Source organism: Epinephelus moara, chromosome 21 (genome assembly GCF_006386435.1).
Source record: "Epinephelus moara isolate mb chromosome 21, YSFRI_EMoa_1.0, whole genome shotgun sequence".
Taxonomy (NCBI): domain Eukaryota; kingdom Metazoa; phylum Chordata; class Actinopteri; order Perciformes; family Serranidae; genus Epinephelus; species Epinephelus moara.
The window spans coordinates 14214536-14234077 of NC_065526.1; the positions used below are offsets into that span (position 1 = coordinate 14214536).

The 19542-nt window shown below is 40.3% G+C and overlaps 1 protein-coding gene across 1 annotated transcript; it reads left to right on the forward strand.

The window, feature by feature from the left end:
- The first annotated feature begins 9310 nt into the window (after positions 1 to 9310).
- On the forward strand, positions 9311 to 17434 carry LOC126383089 (E3 ubiquitin-protein ligase MARCHF2-like). The gene is made up of 5 exons (XM_050033517.1): positions 9311 to 9632; positions 12415 to 12715; positions 12820 to 13015; positions 13433 to 13642; positions 16083 to 17434. The coding sequence occupies exons 2-5, from the start codon at positions 12531 to 12533 to the stop codon at positions 16236 to 16238; spliced, it is 747 nt and encodes a 248-aa protein (XP_049889474.1). The 5' UTR covers positions 9311 to 9632; positions 12415 to 12530; the 3' UTR covers positions 16239 to 17434.
- Positions 17435 to 19542: the final 2108 nt, after the last annotated feature.

A 19542-nucleotide genomic window follows, 5' to 3' on the forward strand; every position in this document is an offset into this window, starting at 1 on the left:
CATTAATATTTACAGCTTGCACTATCATGAGCATGAGCCTCTCTTCCATGAGTAGATGCAAGCTTCCTTCTGCAGAGTGATATGGTGTAAAAATTAAAAAGTGGTGCTAGGAACTATTTTCTTTTCATCAAACTACACCTAGCAACTGTATCACCGTGCAGGAGGAAAGCTGTTTTCAGCTGTGACATTAGCTAGCTCAGTGGTGCTAGGTGAGCTAGCAGTAGATGCACGCTTCCTTCTGCACAGTGATAGAGTTGGCAAGTGTAGTTTGCTGGAAAGAAAATAGTTCCTACATGAAACTGCTCACAACAAGGTCTGTGGTTTATTTTGAGTAACCAGGTCCCGATTTCAGGAAAGAGACATTGCTGTTGAGTTTTTCAAATATATATTTGAAGACCACAAACCATCTAGTTCCATTATATTGGAGAGAACGCAGACATCTCTACGGCCGATATCTTCAACACTCTGCAATTCACACCAAAAAAAATCTAGACTGATTAATAGCACTACAGGTAAGAGGAAAAATATGTCCTTTGATTTTGGGGTGATCTGTCCGTTTAACACTCTCAAACAGTGGTGTAGTGGTAGTTGATGACCATTGCTCTTAAAGATGGAAGTCATCTTTTTAACCTCACTCATTCAAGTTTCAAATCCTGTGTGATAAAATACAGAGCCAAGCATTTGGCTCCTTAGACTCTTACCTTTTCCCTTTGACAAAGCCTTTGCCTAAGCTCCGATGCCTGGATTTAATGCCAAAATCTTTAAGTACCCCAATGAATACTTAAAGTGATCTTAGTTAAAAGCCTGTGTAACAGTAAAAATGTCCGGATATCTTCAGTCATTTCTACTACACGGTGACCCATTTTAATCTCTAATCTAACAGACAGTCTGTCACTGCAACACTTGTCTTAAAAATATTGAGTATTTAAGTAACTTTTAAATAAGAAAATGCTCTTAATATGTGCTTAGTATTTTAATATTGGGTGCAGCCGCAGCAGCTGCAGATTCACACCAGTGTTCAGCCATGTCTGGCTTGTTCAAGTGCACTTTGATATAAGTGAGCATGGCAGGCAGGGGACCCACAGTTTTATTCTCCTTCCTCAGTGAGACGGTCCTTATCAAAACTGGATTTTTTTTTTTCTCTTTTGGAAGCTGATACTCATTCAGCTGACTGCACTCAGAATAGTCAATTGGAGATTCAATAACAGAGCTGAACGACTACACACAGTTTTGTAATTGGGAGCATGGTAGACAAAATGGAGTCATGTGCATAGTTTCACTCTTCACATTTGCAGAGTTAAAACCAGTAAAGTCATGTCCTGCATTAGAGAAGTTATGGAGATCTCATGACTGGGATGGATGAGAAAAGAGTGATTCGGTGTCAGATGAAAGAGTACGGTGTGACTCTTGTTGTTACACAATACCAGGATGAAATGAATGGGTTAACCTTTGAATAAAGATTATACAGAAAAATAATGCGCAAAATGATACTCCTGACCACCATCTCTTTTGTTTAAAGTAATCAGCAAATTATAGTGACGATTAAAGCAGCTTTGTGTTTTGTTTTTGCTGTCGGACCATACCTTGAAAATCAATACTGTCAGTCAGTGAAAGTCCAAAACATAAAAAATAAACACTGATAGACAGATAATCACAGGCGAGTACTCAGAATGGCCCTGAATAAAATTCTATGAAATTCCAGTGCAGTTTTGTGCTTGACTGGATGTGAAACTGGAAACTGAATGAGTCAGTACCACCCTCAACTCTCACAAAATAACCCCAATTGATGAACGGTAACTAAACATTGAAAGACAGACAACAGTTATTAGAATGGAATCATTGGAATTTACAGTGTGTATTTCCATTGAGAGTATACTTAAACTTAAGTTGCAAGTAACACTGAACATGCCCTGGCACCTTCTCTGCAAGCAGGGGAGCTAGCAGGATGCTGGTTTACATGGCCGTGCATCTCTGCGACCACTGGACACTGCAAACAGAATTTAGACATTGTTCCCTGCGTGGAGTGTGTGGTGCTGAATATGTGGTATTGCAAAATGTGAACACCTCCATCGATTGCCAATACATGGCACTAGAGAACACACACTAATTATGCTTCATGTAGCTGTAAATCATATGTGGACCACACCATGTAAATTTCATGTAAATCAGATGATCTTTGTGACATAAGGCTGACTTCCTGTTGTCAGTAGGTGACGCTGTGACTATGAATCAATATGAGCATGTAGATGTCTTCAGCTCTGGACTCTTATGCAGGATGTAGAATTCGGGGCAGATTGGATGATGTAAAGTCAGGTTACAACAGCTTCTTGTGCCATGTTGAAACATTGAAATTTGCCATGGCGTCACGGCAACACCATTTGACCAAAACTCACAACCTTCACAATAAAGCATCATCAATGTCTTGAGGCTTTTCGAAAGAGATTTGAGATGGATCTGGTCAACTTGCCACGAGAAGTACGTCAAAGTATAAAACATGTAATTTCCTGTACGCAGTGGGTGACGCCATGACTATAACTCAATATTGGCATGTAGGTGTCTCATAGACTGTAAAATGGACATAGCTACCATGACATGAACTCCTGTTTTGAAGCCTCAAATCTGGCATTTCGGCTGTCACCGTCTTGTTTTTTCTGGAGCCAGAAGTGACCACTGGAGAGGCTGGCACTGTGGAGGAATGAAGGGTGGACTGAACTAAGAAGCTAAGGACACTATCGGCAGAAGGTCTGTCACTCAAAATAGCCCGTCCTTAATAATATGTATTTTTAAGCCTTAATGAAACATAAACATGTGAGTTATATAAAAATCCACCCTCGTACACATGAAGGGCAAAATTAGCTATAAAGACCAAAACCGTTTTTTTGTACCAGGCTGTAAACATGTTTGTTTCTTCTGTAAAATTGGGCTTTTTAATATGGAGGTCTTTAGCGTTCTCAAGGGATTTTTTTTCCCCCCAAAATCTAAAGCGATCGGTTTAAATCTCTCGAAGAGTTCCTTAAAATACAGCCTCTTTAAGTGACCAAAAAATGCCCTGAAATTGCTGTGCTATTTCAAAATGGTTGACTTCCTGTCAGGTTTAGAGTGTACCTCCAAGAGGCTTTTTTTGAAAAAGTCTGGACATGTTACATATACCTTAAAAATGTCATACCAAGCGCGAGACCCATATCAGATATATTTTTTGAGTACTTTTGACAAGTGTGCAAAGTTTTTGAGCAGCCCAAAAATGTGTTCTAAGATGGCAAATTCCTTCAATTTCACTAGGGTCCTCATGCTCAGGCCCTAATAAAGTGGTCCCCAGGCCTATCAACGCTGCTGAAGGTGACACAATATATCCAGAGCACAATTTCATACTAAGCGGCATTAAATAGCTGGAGCATGTTAAATGACCACCAAAGCACCCTATTAGACAGTTGGGTGTTGAATTTACATCTCCAGTGTGAGAAAGGCAGCAGGATCAAGTTAAGTCTCACAAGGACAAGCGTGCATCGGAAATTAGAGAGACTGAATTATTGCCTTCTGCTGGTGCTCATGAGGACTCCTGCTGACATTTTAAAGGATCACGAGATGGAACTGCAACGATCGAATTATAGTGTTATTGAAGGCCAAACGCTGTGAATAAGTTTCTCAATTTGTCTGTCTACATCTACCTGTCTACATCTCTGCTTCAGTCTGTCTCACTCTCCCTCCATTTCTCTCTGTGGTACTGTAGATAAATTATGTAGGAATATAGCATTTGTATGTTGCTGTTGTGTATGTTTGTGCCAATCTTCACACCGCCTGGTTCAAAACTTCCAACTGTGAACAGAGATTTGATTTACAGTTGGCAGCAACACTGTGACAAAGACATGGAGCATGCAGTTTTCTTTGCCTCATCAAAGTTGCTGAAGAGAAGGAAAAGCAGCACAACATGCACCAAGGGAGTAATGTGCTTAATGTGTATAATTGCTGCACTTAAGCTGAGTCAGGTTGTTCTCAGGCATCATGATAAGAAATTCCTGCAGCAGCAGCAGGCAATCATGACGCACTGACACTAAAATTAAACGATGAAGTATTATTGTGACAAACACATTGTCACAACTTGTTGAATCTCTGCTCTGTCCTCTCAACAGTTTCGAACCTTATCTACCAGCCTCAGAAACTCCTCTGTGACGGCAGCAATGGATCATGAACCCAGTAACCAGCGCCAAAACACACACCAATAGACACATATTACCTTAACTGTACCGCTAAATATTTCAGAAATACTTTATGTTTAAGGTTTAAGTTGTTTTCTCACATTTTTAAAGGTATGATGTGTAAATGTATTGCGTATGCATTTGTGTGTCTGTCAGTGTTAAAGTCCACTAACGCTCATATCTCATGATATCACACACACACACACATGCGGAGAGGTAGTGTCTCATGATTCCTGTTGTACTTTGACCAAACAGATGAGTGGATAGCTAATGAGAAGCATGCTCGCAGTGTGTGTGCGTAATGTACCCACCACGAGTTGACCCTTTCTTTATCAGTGTTTGGGTTCAAAGGGAATGAAAAGGAAGAGACAGGGGTAGAGGGTAAGGCAAAAATAGATATTGTTTAACTAATGGTTAAAAATTACACATACAGGTTGCTATTTTAGGTCCTACTAAAGGGACAATTCATGAGTGGGTAAATTTGAAAAGTCTCCAAAGTTTTAATGTTTCGGCATAAGGCAGAATAAATTGGAATATTAATTTTGCATATTTAGTTGCACAAATTAGTGGAAGGAGTATTTCCAGATGTTTTACTTGAGTAAAAATAATACCACACTTTGAAAATACTTCACGACAAGTAAAAGTCCTGCATACAAAACCTTACTTATGTTTACTGTCTTACTTGCTAGCCCCTTTATTAGGTATACCTGTTCAACTGCACGTTCACGTAAATAGCTTATCAGCCAATCACATGGCAGCAGCTCAATGCATTTGGGCATGTAGACATGGTCAATACGACCTGCTGAAGTTCAAACTGAGCATCAGAATCGGGAAGAAAGGTTATTTAAGTGACTTTGAACGTGGCATGGTTGTTGGTGCCAGAAACTGCTGATCTACTGGGATTTTCACACACAACCATCTCTCAGGTTTACAGAGGATGGTCCCAAAAAGAGAAAATATCCAGTCGAAAATGCCTTGTTGATGCCAGAGGTCAGAGGAGAATGGCCAGACTGGTTCAAGATGATAGAAAGGCAACAAACAGTAACTCAAATAACCACTGGTTACAACCAAGGTCTGTAGAAGACCATCTCTGAACCAACAACACGTCCAACCAACAGCAGCAGAAGACCACACCAGGTGCCACTCCTGTCAGCTAACAACAGGAAACTGAGGCTACAGTTTACACAGGCTCACCAAAACTGGACAATAGAAGATTGGAAAAGTGTTGCCTGGTCTGATGAGTCTGGATTTCTGCTGCCACATTCAGATGGTAGGGTCAGAATTTGGTGTCAACAACATGAAAGCATGGATCCATCCTGCCTTGTATCAACGGTTCAGGCTGCTGGTGGTGGTGTAATGGTGTGGGGGATATTTTCTTGGCACACTTTGGGCCTTAGTACCCTTAGTACCAACTGAGCATGGTTTAAACACCACAGCCTACCTGAGTATCGTTGCTGACCGTGTCCATCCCTTTATGACCACAGTGTACCCATCTTCTGATGGCTACTTCCAGCAGGATAACGCACCATGTCACAAAGCTCAGATCATCTCAAACTGGTCTCTTGAACATGACAGTGAGTTCACTGTACTCCAATGGCCTCCACAGTCACCAGATCTCAGTCCAATAGAGCACCTTTGGGATGTGGTGGAACGGGAGATTCACAAACAAAACACATTTGGTCCATTCTACATTCGTTCTTGTTACTCTTACTGTTCAACTCCTGGGGAGGGACACAGGGGACAAATCCTCCTTAATACTTAAAACATGCTGAGCATTCGTCACCCCAAAATAAAAACATGAAGTAGCAAAGGATTTTTATTTCTACGAAGGTAAAGACATTTTCACCATAAACCGATGCAAAAAAGGCAAAAAAAAACGAACCATAGAAATCCACCAGAATGCAAGAAATTAAGTGAAATTACGTGCTTGATGCTCACAATTTTCTGGGGGAGGTCCCAAACAAACCCTTAGTTTCATATGTGCCCCCTCCCAGTGTTGACATTAAATCTATGCCCTTGCTGTTATACAACAATATGCCTGAAGAGTGTAGCTGATACAGCCTGCTGCCCCCAAGTGGCCATAGACTCAATTCTTGCAGGTTTAGAATCTGCTGAGTCTGCAAACCATCAGGCATTAGCTGCATAAACTTTGCGATGGTTGCGTAATATCTGACAGAACAGCAGCTTATTATTACAGAAGAGCCTTTCATTTGTCAGCAAGTTCCCCATGAAGTCCACTGTGTAAAAAGTAACGCCATGCCCACAACTCCCCAATATCATCAAGACACCTTTTGATCCAGTAGAAGCTCAGCAATTACACAATAATATCTGTTGTGACTGGCTGTCAACAGTGTGTTTTGTACATTTTTCAGGGCTTTTTGTCTTTATCATATCATAGCCAAAGGGTGACAGGAAAGGAGGGGGAGAAAGAGGGGGGATGACACGCAGCAAAGGGCCACAGATATGAATCAAACCTGAGCCGCTGCAATGGCCTTGGCCTATATGGTGCATTCACAGTTCACAGGCTCATGTCGAAGTCACTGCATTAAACTTAACTTAAGACAGGCTACATGTATATTTTGCTGAGCATGGTTTCCTTTATTTTTCTTCTTCTTGACTTCATTTCCTGTCTTTCTAAATACTTTCTGAGGAGCCTAATTCAGTGTGTGGTGACCTTCAAAATAAAACTTTTAATACCTTTAGGGCAAATTCCACTCTGTATTCTGTGCCAGGCTAAATTAAAGGCAGATTCTTAGTCATCAAAACTGTCCTTTGTTGCCATTGATAAATCACCTCAATCAGATCTGCCCTGGAAAGCATATTTGTGATGCTGTATAATAAATGTGGGGTGCTTTATATTCATATTTATGGTGCTGTATGCTAATATGTAGGGAGGTTTATATTTTTGACTTTGAATGTTTACAAGATCAGCACATTTCTGTGGCTCATCAGAAAATGTTTCCCTTAACTCAACAATGAAGTGCAACTGACTCAGTAAGTCAATAAGAAGCAAGTGTATGAGGAATTTATATTTGCTGATCATCAGCTCTGTTTGTACAGCATATTAATGGCGGTGGATCATAGATGAGGTATTAACATATGTTACTAAAATAAGAGTAGCAGTACTATAATGCAGAATACACTGTATATAGCCTGTATGCCATTATAAGAAGTCCTACATTCAAGATGCTCCTTTTATTAAGGTATGTAATTGTTATCAACACAATGCAAAATGCACCAACGTATCACAAGTAAAGGCCAGTGTTATGAATAATATTACTTGACTATTATCACTCATATATTAACACGTAAGCAGCATTTTAATGGAGTTGTCTGAGATAATTTTATGGATTTTACCTGGGCTACTGTTGGGTGATTTCTTTTACTGTACAGGAAAGCATATAATATTTCATAGGATATTTTATCACACTTTATATGCTCATTATAGGTTTTAAAAATCTTAATCTACAAAGTAATAACAAACTGTAGCAGCAAAAGTAAAGACGTTTCATCAGCTAAATGCATGCAGAGTAACAAAAGTAACATTACTAATGTTGTAGGAAGATTAATCATGTGAGTGTTAATATATATTATATGGTTCTAGGTTATTATATCATATTATATTAGCCTATAAAATTTAATTAGAATCACTGACGCAGCATTTTCATGCTGTAGCTGGTTGAGCAGGAACCTATTTGAACTACCTAACATACTGTTGGGTAGTTAAGCATGTAACAGGACGTGTACTTTATAAGATGATCTTATGTTTTGCATGTAAAACTTAATCAGTAAAGTAGCCAGCTTATTATACCTGTAATAAAAAAAGAAATTGAGCATAGAGTATATTTCCATCTGAAATATAGTGGAGCATGGATGGACTACTGAACAACCTACTGGCGGCCCAAATTGTCAAGGTTCAAATTAACACATAAAAACCAGGTGGAGACTCAAATGACCACAAAGAGGCAGAAAAAGACACAAAAGAAATGCAACAATGGGCATAACTACAACAAAGAGACACAAATGACTATAAAAGAGACTAAAAACAACCACAAGAGCACCCAAAACAACCAAAAAGAGACATAAAACCACAACATATTTTCCATAATGACTAAAAAGAGATGCAGAACTACCACAAAGCCTGTGTATCCTGCTACTGTGTAGGAGAGGTAGTCGGGCCTTTTGCATGCTATGCCCAGTGGACTATTGTCTCATAATCTGCCTATGAGTGGGAGTAAATACTCAAGTACAAGACAAGTACCTCTGAATTGTAAGAACAGCATATGAGTTGATGTATTCAGTCACTGTATACCACTGGTGTGGCTTAAATTCTTCAAAATGTTAAAGGAACATTAGACACAAAACGCTATAATGAGAATGAACCATTATGGTTGTACTGTGTCGTTGTCATAATGTCTAGTGACTGTAACCCTGGCACCCTGTGTCAGTCTAACCCCTGAAGGTCCTTGAACCTCACCTGTGGAACATCTGTCCCAGCTGTCCTCTCTGCAGCACCCTGAGAGGGTCGACTAAATGCTGCCATCAAGCGGTAATATTTTGACATATCTTCCTACAGATGTTTTATCGACAGAGAATAATGGTCGTTTCCTTGTTGCAATCAAACTAACACTGACGGGGAATAAGAGAGTGAAACATTTTAGCCACAGTTTATCCAAACAGTCATGATGACACGGTTTCCAGGTATTGTTTGCACTGTGCGCTGCATTCAGGCCCCCTCGTACATTGCTGTTGCAACGGTTGGAGACGGTTTGTGTCACTGTAACGTTTGGAATAGTGGAAAAATACAACACAGAAGAGGTGGTTTTTATGGCTGCTTTGTTTTAGGGTTATGTTATGCCTTTGAGTTGATGAGTAAATAAAATCATGATTCAAGTTAAGTAATTACTCGTCCGCAGTTTTCACTGGAATATTTACTAACTTTAGTCACAGCATATTTGCCAATAGAAAATTACTGGAACTTATCACAAAAGTGGTCATATTCCCCACTTTTTTGATGACTGGTGCGTGTATGAAGTGTACGTTATTACAACATCACCATTAGACACCAAGAAGAGGAAAAGGATCACTGAGGGCTATGAAGGCAGCATTGTGTCACATGACCAGTGCACAGCTGAGGGATGCCGAGGTAGGCTTGCCAGTTGCTAGCCTGTTAGCCGCGTTAGCTGTGTCTGGTAATCCTGGCACAGAGAGCCGTCTCTGGTCACCTTTTCGATCCAAATCACCCGAGGGAGATACGCCACCAGCCATGGAGAGGATACAGCGCGTGTGGTCGTCTCTCGTATCCCCTCATATCATCGGCTTTCGGTTAGATGTCAATGTCATAGTTTGTAGCTAGGGCTGCCCAGTTAGCTTAGCTAGCTAATTTCTGGTTAACGCAGGGCCAAGGCCAAGGCCAAGCGAGAAAAGGGAGGCCGTCGGGTGAGTAAATTCACGCTAACATCTGTTTTCACCGTGTCTACCTGCTTTTCTGTTCACCAACGGTACATATCAGGCTGTCGGCTGGCGGCTGTTGAACCGCTTAACAGAGCTGTCGTGTGCTGGGTTGAGTATAGCCTTTGTTGGAGGTTGTACAGTAACGACACTGTATCAAACATGAACATATCGGGTACAATTTAATGCGATTTTTTAACTGGTAATCATCAACTATGATTGACAATGTAGAGGAACAGTGCTCACATAATCTGACAGTTTGAGGTTTGTCTATCTTGGTGTGTAATATGATGATAACAAAGCTATGCATTAATTCGCAATGGCATTAATTTGGTTATTTTTGCTTCATCGTCTGGGGCTTTAGATACACGAATATGCCTCAATAATTAAGCATTATTAAAGTGCTTGTTTCATAATGAAGCTCAAGAGTATATTGGTGACAGCATTAGTCTGGCAGGGGTACACAGTTTCTTCCTGGTACGACCATGTGAACACATGTGAACATGATTTTCTCTGCATCCTGTATTCTGTATCATGCTTCTTTACTGAAACCTGTTCACCTATTAAAGGTCCAGTGTGTAGGATTTAGTGGGGCATATTGGCAGAAATGTGCCATATTAGTCAGAACTATGTTTTCATTTGTGTATAGTCACCTAAAAAATAAGATATGTCCTCACTATATAAACAAGTTTTCTTTACTTTACATTTGAAAGAGCCGTTCATGTCCACATACAGAGCGGGTCCTCTCCAACGGAGTCCACCATGTTATGTTTTTTTTTTTCATTCCTAGCCAAGTATGGAAAAATTAAAACACTGACTAAACTCTAGACAGAGCCATTGAACCTGCATCACTCCCATTTTTGTTTCTTTACACTGGTGTCCCATCAGGTTCAGGATTCACCTCAAGACACTTGGCCTAATGTATAGAGCCTTCCACGGTCAGGCACCTGTGTCCATTAGTGATCTCCTCCATCCATATATTGTCAGTAGGTCCCTTAGGTCCCCAGAACAGGACCAACTGGTTGTCCCCTGCTCCAGACTGAAAACAAACCATTAGGTTTATGGTCTGCGGTCACCTTAGAAAGTTTTAAAAAAACATCTGAATACCCATCTCTTCAAAATGGCCTTTGTCCCACCCTAAATTGATTGGTGCTTGTTCTCTGGTATGTTTCTGTACTGGGGCCTCAATAGCCTGTATTTGCTATGTTTTACTTTATTTTTGTTGCCTTGTTTTATTTGTTATATTGCCCTTGTTTGTACTGATTAGGGCTGCAACTAACGATTATTTTCATTGTCGATTAATCTGTCGATTATTTCTTCGATTAGTCGACTAATCGTTTTATCGAAAAATGTGTTAAAATGTTGAAAAATGTCGGTCTGTTTCTCCCAAACCTCAAAATTATGTCATCTAATGTGTTGTTTCGTACTCACACCAAAGGGTTTTAGTTCACCGTCATGGGAGAGTGTGTAAAGCTGCCAATATTTCAACATAAGAAGCTGCAATAAGAGTATTTTGGGGTACTTTTATAGTACTTTTCTATGAAAAATGACTCAAACCGATTAGTCGATTACTAAAATAGTTACCGATTATTTTAATAGTCGATTAGTCATCGATTAGTCGATTAATCGTTGCAGCCCTAGTACTGATTGATTTCTTGATTTTCATCTTGTGAAGAGCTTTGTGACTTTAATTTCTTTGAAAGGTGCTATATCAAATACATTTTATTATTATTTATTGATCACATTTTAGTGTTGGCCACCGTAGTTGTCATACACCAGGCCCACTGTTCGTCTCTCCAAGTATACTAAATATGGCCCGTGACACGACAAGACACGACACAACAATATTGGCTCATGGCGCATGTTTACTTTGCATGTTTTAAGCATGATGGCAGCACTACAGTTTGTAGACATGCACCAAGTTGGAACGGTTAACAGCCAAGCAGCAGACACTTCCTGTTAGGTAGCAGCTGTGGCCACAGCAAAGAAGTGTCAAGTCTACAGGAAGGGCAAGTGGCGGAAAGTTTAATACTTTTCTACTGAAAGACGAAACAGTTGTGTTTGTCTCACTTGAATGTGATGTTTTGTTGTCTTTTAATAACCCATAAGGTATGAGAAGCAGCTGGGCCCCAGGTGTTTTCACATTATCTAATCTGACCCCCATTTAAAAAATTTTGGACACCACTGTCTTACATACTTTGGTGTCATGCAGGAAAAGTTACAGTTGGTTAAACTCTGGAACTTCACCACTAGATGCCCCTAAATTCTACACACTAGACCTTTGATTACTTTTATTAAGTAAATAATTTAATCATAAAATGCAGTCATGTTTCTGACATCACTCTAATTTAAAAGTTCTTGATATGTATTTACACCTGTCCCTGCCTGCACCAGGACATATTTAGCATTTTCAGTAACTGTGATACTTAATAATACTAAATAATGTTTGTTTCAATTTTCTGTGGGGCTAAGCCATAGCTTTGCCTTCACAACATGCCTACAGTGATGGACTTGTTCAGTAATCAGGGAGGATTTTGTGTCTCGTTTCGGGATGTTTTGAAGGTTGCGTGTGTTGATTATTTCCAGCAAACACATTTTCTACCTTTTTTGAGACCCAGAGCTTGAGCTGACTTCATCCTCTCTTGTGTGAACATGCCATCACTAAGACTTATATGGAATCTTACAAGAGGCTTGTGAGGATGACATCATGTTGCATTTATGTTGTCATTTCAAGTCACCCATACTTTCTCTCTTGTTCATAATCCACCAGGCATTTGCTCTGTAGGTGGACAGAGGAGGAGAGAAGAGGAGCAAGACGTCGGCTTTTGGATCAGACCTCCTTATTAAGTCGCCTCCACTATCAACTTCGCCACCCTCAGCTGAGCCATGTCTTCGTCAGGGTGCTGCCACCTACCTGGCTCCCTTTGTGATTACTCTGGGAACGCCGAATCTGATGCCTCCAAGGATTCGGAGGAGTCTGACTCTACTGCGCAGGCTCAGTACATTGCCAAGGTTACGGCTAAAGATGGCCGCCCACTCTCCACTGTTGTCAAAGCGGTGAGCTTGCAGAGGTAAGAGAGGGAGGAACTCATATGGGGGCCCTAATGAACACACTGTAATGACATGGTGCTGTGATTAATCATCACATTGTTGTCTTCTGTACTTCACTCCGCAGTGATGTGGGCATGTGTCGGATTTGTCATGAGGGAGCTGGAGGGGAGACGCTGCTCTCACCCTGTGACTGCACTGGTACGCTGGGTAAAGTGCACAAGAGCTGCTTGGAGAAGTGGCTGTCTTCCTCCAACACCAGCTACTGTGAACTCTGTCACACAGAATTCACTATTGAACGACGACCACAACCACTCACACAGGTTAGAGGCTTTATAATGAACAAAGTTTTTAGGACCTTCTGTTTTTGGTTTTCAAAATGAGAAAGACTAATTCATTCACGGCAGAGGAGGCCTTGTAATGAAATTTTAAGTATTTTATAAGTGTCTGTTGGAGTCATTTTAAGCCACGTAGAGTGTGTGCCAACAACTAGTTGCATCAACAGGATATGAGATGATTTGCTCATAATAATAAGATGGTTGCCCGACCTTGTAATAAGAGGTTTCTATTCACAAGACTTGTTTTCAATAGCATCAATTCATTCGTGTTAAAGAAACTCACACTAAACATTTAAATAGTTATTGCTAACTAAGACACCCTTTAAATTAACACTTGGGTGATACTGTAGAGAGCTCTTTCTCAGTTGAGCCAACTTAACTCTTCGTGTTGCTCTTGCTCAGTGGCTGAAGGACCCAGGCCCTCGCAGTGAGAAGCGCACTCTGCTGTGCGACATGGCCTGCTTCCTTCTCATCACACCTCTGGCAGCCATCTCTGGCTGGCTGTGTCTGAGGGGAGCCCAGGACCACCTGCAACTGAAGAGCAGACTCGAGGCCGTTGGCCTCATTGCCCTCACCATCGCTCTCTTCACCATCTACATCCTCTGGACACTGGTAATTAATGCTTTACTTAAAGCGGGACGATAAAGCGGCCCCTATTTTATCATGTTTTTGTGACTAAGTGACAAATGGGAACAACAGTTTTTTAAATTTGTCCAGTATTGAGCGAGAGGGCAGCAGCTGGCAGCAGTGAAACAGGCGACAATGTCAGTTAATATCATTTTTTGCCACTGACAGACTCAGATTGTTTTTCTAAGTGTCTGAAACCATTATCAAAAGGATCCCCTCAGAGATAGACCTTTTCATTAAAGAGTAAAATCCTTTTAGTTTCGCCTGAAACAGCCCCCAAATCACAATCATCAAAGCCACCAGACTCTATGTAAATAAACAGTTATTTTAGCATGTATAGAGCCATCATATTTTCCGGTGGGGTCCGTCATTTAACGTCCATTATACCTGCTTGTTTTTGCCACTGACAGGCTCAGATTGTTTTTCTGAGTGTCTGAAACCATTATCAAAAGGATCCCCTCAGAGATAGACCTTTTCATTAAAGACTAAAATCCTTTTAGTTTCACCTGAAACAGCCCCCAAATCCCTATCACCAAAGCCACCAGACTCCATATAAATAAACAGTTATTTTAGCAGGTATAGAGCCAACATATTTTCAGGTGTGCTCCGTCAATTAACGTCCATTATAACTGCTTGTTTTTGCCACTGACGGGCTCAGATTGTTATTATGAGTGTCAGATAACATTACCGAAAGAACCCGACAGAGAAGTGAAACATTTTTCCAAGTTGTGCAAGTCTCGCTCAGGGAGCAATCTTGTTCAACGTCTCGCCATGACATTGAAAATCTTTTAGACAAGAGTAAGTAGGGGTGGTGGAAAAACTGATACAGCATGGTATCGCGATATTTTTGTGTTGCAATATCGTATCCTCACACAGTCAAGTATATATATTTTTTTATTATATAAATTATTAAAATGACAAATACAAATTAAACTTAAGGTAGCCTACTGAAATAGTATAATCAATTGCTTTTTCAGGCCACTAGATACATTTTGCTGCTCCAAAAAATTGTCTGAAGTGAGATGAACAGACTGGAAACTTTATCTTATTAGATAAAACAGATGTTGATAAAGTTTTCCTATGGGAACCTAATCAACAGTTGGAAAAAAGGTAATAAATCGCAATATATCACAATATATTTTATCGCAATACTCAGCATATCAAAACATATTTAAAATTGAGAATTGTGATAATATAGTATCGTGGATCCTCTGGTGATTCCCACCCCTAAGTGTACAGTACACTTTCTGTACGCCCAACACTATAAACTATTACCACCACCACTCTCTCTCCAACCCTCACCCACATGTCCACCATTTTCGTCCTGCAACAAGTCACCTCTCATGAGATTCAAGACTTGTTAGCAAGACTTGGGCGAAAACAGGCAGAACAAGCAAAAGGTGTGGAAAAAAGTTACATTTTTCTGTAGGGTTGTTTCTGTAAGGTTGTAAGACACTCATAACAATCGGAGTCTGTTAGTGGTAAAAACAGGCACTTTTAGTGGACGTAAGGTGAAGGGGTGCACCTGCCCCAAGAGGTTATGCTGTAGCCTGTCTGAATTCTGTGGTACTTTCTTTCAGTACTGGACTAGTTTCAAAAATTCTTGTTCCTATGAGTCACTTAAACACAGAAACATGGAAAAATAGAGTCCAGGTTGAAAAACATTAACTGCGAATAAAAATGTTTATGAAGTTTTATGTACTTGTGTTGAGCTGCTGGCACAAAATAAATGGTTTTTTTTTTTTGTCTCTGGCATCTTCACACCCACAAGCCGGTTCTAGTAGTTATTTTTTCAGTGTCCCACATAGATTTGAAAAAACAAAAGCGAACTGGCACACAGACACAATACAAAGACAACCACACCCACAGATCCAACAGATCTATGCTCTGCTGTTGATTATTGTTGGGATTATGTGACTGTTTTCTGGTCCCAGTATGACCTTGAAAAGCACTTGAACACAGTCAGGACAGATAGACGCGAGGGCATGTGCAACTTGATAATCTCTGGCGCAGAGTTCTCATTTGTTTGACAGTTGGCCAGGTGGTTCATGCAGGCACATACATGCTGATCTCATTGAGAAGAGTAAGAATAAGCTGTCTTTTACTCTGCTCTTTTCCTTAACTGGATGTAACTGGAGCATATACTTTTAAAAATAGGTTGTATCATGAATTTGAAACTTTCCTCAGAAACATAACCCTTTAATCCTCAGGGAAAGAATCATCAGAAATGTCAAATTGTGAAAGATTAGCTCTTTTGCTCGCAGCTTGAGTAGCAGTCACAGCTTCAGTCAGCATATCGTTCTCGTCCTGCAGACATACTACTCTGTCTCAAATATCTTGGTGTCAGTGTTATTGACGTCTGTCTTTCCCTCCCTTGTCACCGCCTGTGTCGCCCCCCTCCCGCTTTTCTCCCATTCAATCTCAGGTGTCATTCCGGTATCACTGTCAGTTGTACTCGGAGTGGAGGAGGACCAATCAGAAAGTGCGCCTGCTCATGCCTGACATGAAAGGGGCGCACACCACCCAGCGTTCTGTGCCGACCAAGTCGACCAAGAAAATGACTGACGAGACCATCGTATGAGTGCAGAGCGGTGGCAAGAGGAATATTTAAATATAACGCCCACTGAAGCACTCTCTAAAAACAAGATTAATCATATTAATAAACTTTTGCACTTCATAAGGACCATTCTGAGAGGGGAGAGCTACTTTCCCCTCCTCTTTTGTTTTATTGAAGCACTTGATGTAAACTACTACGGTATTGGCCGACCACAAAAGTGGTTTTTGGGAAGAACTCATTCCGGAGTCATAGTCGATGTTGAACCACAGAGTTGTCACCGGACAGCCAGTGCTGGGACGTGAACGACTGAACACATGGATGATGGACTAACCAGCCCAACTGAACGTCCGTGACACAAACTTATGAAATACTAAGACACAAGCTAATGTAGCAGGATATAACAGATTCAGCATGCTACTACAGTATAATATGAAACATATTCACTACCTATAATTCCCCCATGCCCCTTCACAATGTATTTAGCCGTTTTTGAACAATGGGCAGCCAATAGCCCAGCAGAGGATAATAACCGAAAAACATGATTGACTAAGTCTATCTGTGAATATTCTTTCTTGACGAGTAGAGCGACAGTCGCTCACACCAATGTTGATATCTACAATCTGAACCCCACTGAAGTTTCCTGGTGAAGCTTTATCGTTGCTGTCTGAACAATGAAAATCGAATTCCTGTTTAGACAACAGGTAAGGCGTCACATATGTACCACACTTGTCACGGGGTCAGTGAAGATTGTAGAATACAAAGCAACATTGACTGAAGCCGTTAAACGGCAGTGCAGTAACACACAAGGCATCAGTATTGAAGGTGTGGAAAAGTGTTTACATTCTAATTGGCTAATGTCTCTACTATTATCATAAAAGTGCATTAGCAAACAGCCCTGCTCCACGTGTAAATGCACCATTCATTGATTGAGCTGCCTAGCAACGACCAGTAGTTACGTCCTACATCACAAGAGATGCAAATAGAAGACATACAGTGTTCAGAATCGTGAGACTACAGACTTTTGTCCTATATGAAAACACAGATGTACCAGAGCAGGCTGGTACTCCGCTAAGGTGCAAAAGCAAAATGTGTTTTGAGATGTCAATCAGTGTACGCAGCATATGCTTTACAAAGTATTCTGTGTTATTGTAGTCTTCCTGCTGCATCCCCCGGAAAGTTGGGTTATTGTGCAATAAAACACGAGGGACTCCTGGACTAAATCAGTGTGAAATGTGATTTGTCTGTTGGTTTTAGTCATTTCTGCATCAATCACTGCGGGGGCCCTGAGATTTAATAATCATGTTTTCCCATCTGATATTATTTTGCCGGAAGACCTGCAGTCATTGTTTCTAGGACGGCACAGTGAACACTACGAACATGACATTCACTCAAATACTGTATCAAAGGTACACTGTGCAGGATTTTCCTACAACACAATGTATAGACGCATACAGAAGTAATCCCTCTCAGTCATCACTTATGACCCACTGTTAGCGTGTGGCGGTGTATTTATCTGCAGATTCTGCCTGTATTTTCTGTGTTCAGGACATTTATAGGTGTGTTGCCCCACAGCACTCAGGTGAGGTCAGGGTTTTGTAAAAAGGTCGACCAGTTTGCCAAACCGTAAGCAGCAGGCATCCAAGAGACACAGCACTAAAAAAAATGCAAAGCGAGGCAAAACACCAAATGAAAGTCTGTGGGTTTGGCTTTTACTTTCCTTTTCACTGGCGGGCATGTTTACAAGCAGGACCTGACGATGTGCATAAGAACTTTTTAAGGTATTTCTGCTTCTAATAATAGTGTTGGGCAGTATATCTAATGATCAATCACTGTCGAGGCCCCGATACTCCATACTCATGCTTTCCAATTCAATATTTTTGTGCTGGGAGATCTCTGTCATTCATTGTTTTAAGGATATCACGCTGTGTGTTCCAGTACCCATACTACCATACTTAATAGTGCACCAGAAAAAGATTGATGTAAGTCCCAATACATAGTATGTCAAATGCAATATTCCAAAAATACCAGGATGTCCTACTACATCCGATTTTTGCAGTATACAAGCCAGCATGCTTTACTAGCTATTCTGACCCACAATCCTCTGCGCAGTGGATGATAGGTCACATTGACTGAGCCACAAACAGATGACAGATTGACAGCTGTCAGAAGTTGCAATGACGGATGATAGCGCATTCAAGTAACTGATGACCAGTCAAATAGTAACAAAAGGAATATTGATTGTTTAAGTGAACTAAATAATCATAAATATTACAAACAACAATAGGATATACAAAAATAATGACATGGAACTGCAGTGTTGCAATCTACAATCTATGCAGTTATAACTTTAAAGTCAAACTTCATACACTGCGGAGTAACAACAGCAGAGCTCTCTGGGTTTATCTCCGTCTCTGGCGAACTCTGTAAGTGGTGTTTGTTTTACCTCCAAGGTAACAGATAAAAATTAAGATGGTCGCAGTTCAAGGCTTAATGTTATGAGAAAGTAGTATGTCCTAATTGTGTGCATACTGCATGCAACAGTACGTACTTTTTAAGGGCAGCTGCAGTACCCACTAAAAATAAAGAGAAAAAGTATACGATTCAAGACTCAAGTACAGTAACTGCATTAAGTACAATTTCAGATACTTGTACTTTACTTAAGTACTGCGATTTCAATCTATTTTATGCTTCTACTCCACTACATTTCTTGAGGGAAAGTGCACTATACTTTATTTTACAACAATTGTTGCCTTAAAGTTTAAGAATTAACATAAAACTAAGTTCATGAAGTACAAAACATTGCTAATACATTGCTGGTAACCATTATTTTTGGTTTGCAACATCTTACAAAAAAGTTGTATCAAGTTGGGGTCTTGTAAAGAAGATGAGTTGATACTAGCTGAGTCTCACATTGCCAGATTTATCTCCACAGTGCTGTTCGTGTCACCACCTCCACCAAAGAATAGTTTCCTCTTTAAGCTGGCGGTTTCATTTGAGACCTAAAGAGATCAAATTATTAAATTTTTCACAAAAAGAGCAACGATTCCACTCTGCACAACTTTCCTTTAGCTTTCCCTACCCCATTAATCTATACTAACAATATGGCATTTACTCAAGTACTGTATTAAGTACAATTTCAGGTACTTGTACCTAACTTAAGTACTGCCATCGTATCTATATTATACTTCTTCTCCACTACATTTCAGAGGGAAAGTGCGCTAAAACTTATTACAACAATAGTTGTTTTTCAAATCAAGATGTTACAGAACACATGTAAATGTATAAAATACAATACTTACGATGGTTGTACCCATCCTTTTTTGGCTTG

Coding starts and splice junctions, on each gene's coding strand:
- LOC126383089 (XM_050033517.1), top strand. CDS start 12,531: ATGTCTTCGTCAGGGTGCTGCCACCTACCTGGCTCCCTTTGTGATTAC. Junction 12,716..12,819: donor AAAGCGGTGAGCTTGCAGAG/GTAAGAGAGGGA, acceptor TTCACTCCGCAG/TGATGTGGGCATGTGTCGGA. Junction 13,016..13,432: donor GACCACAACCACTCACACAG/GTTAGAGGCTTT, acceptor GCTCTTGCTCAG/TGGCTGAAGGACCCAGGCCC.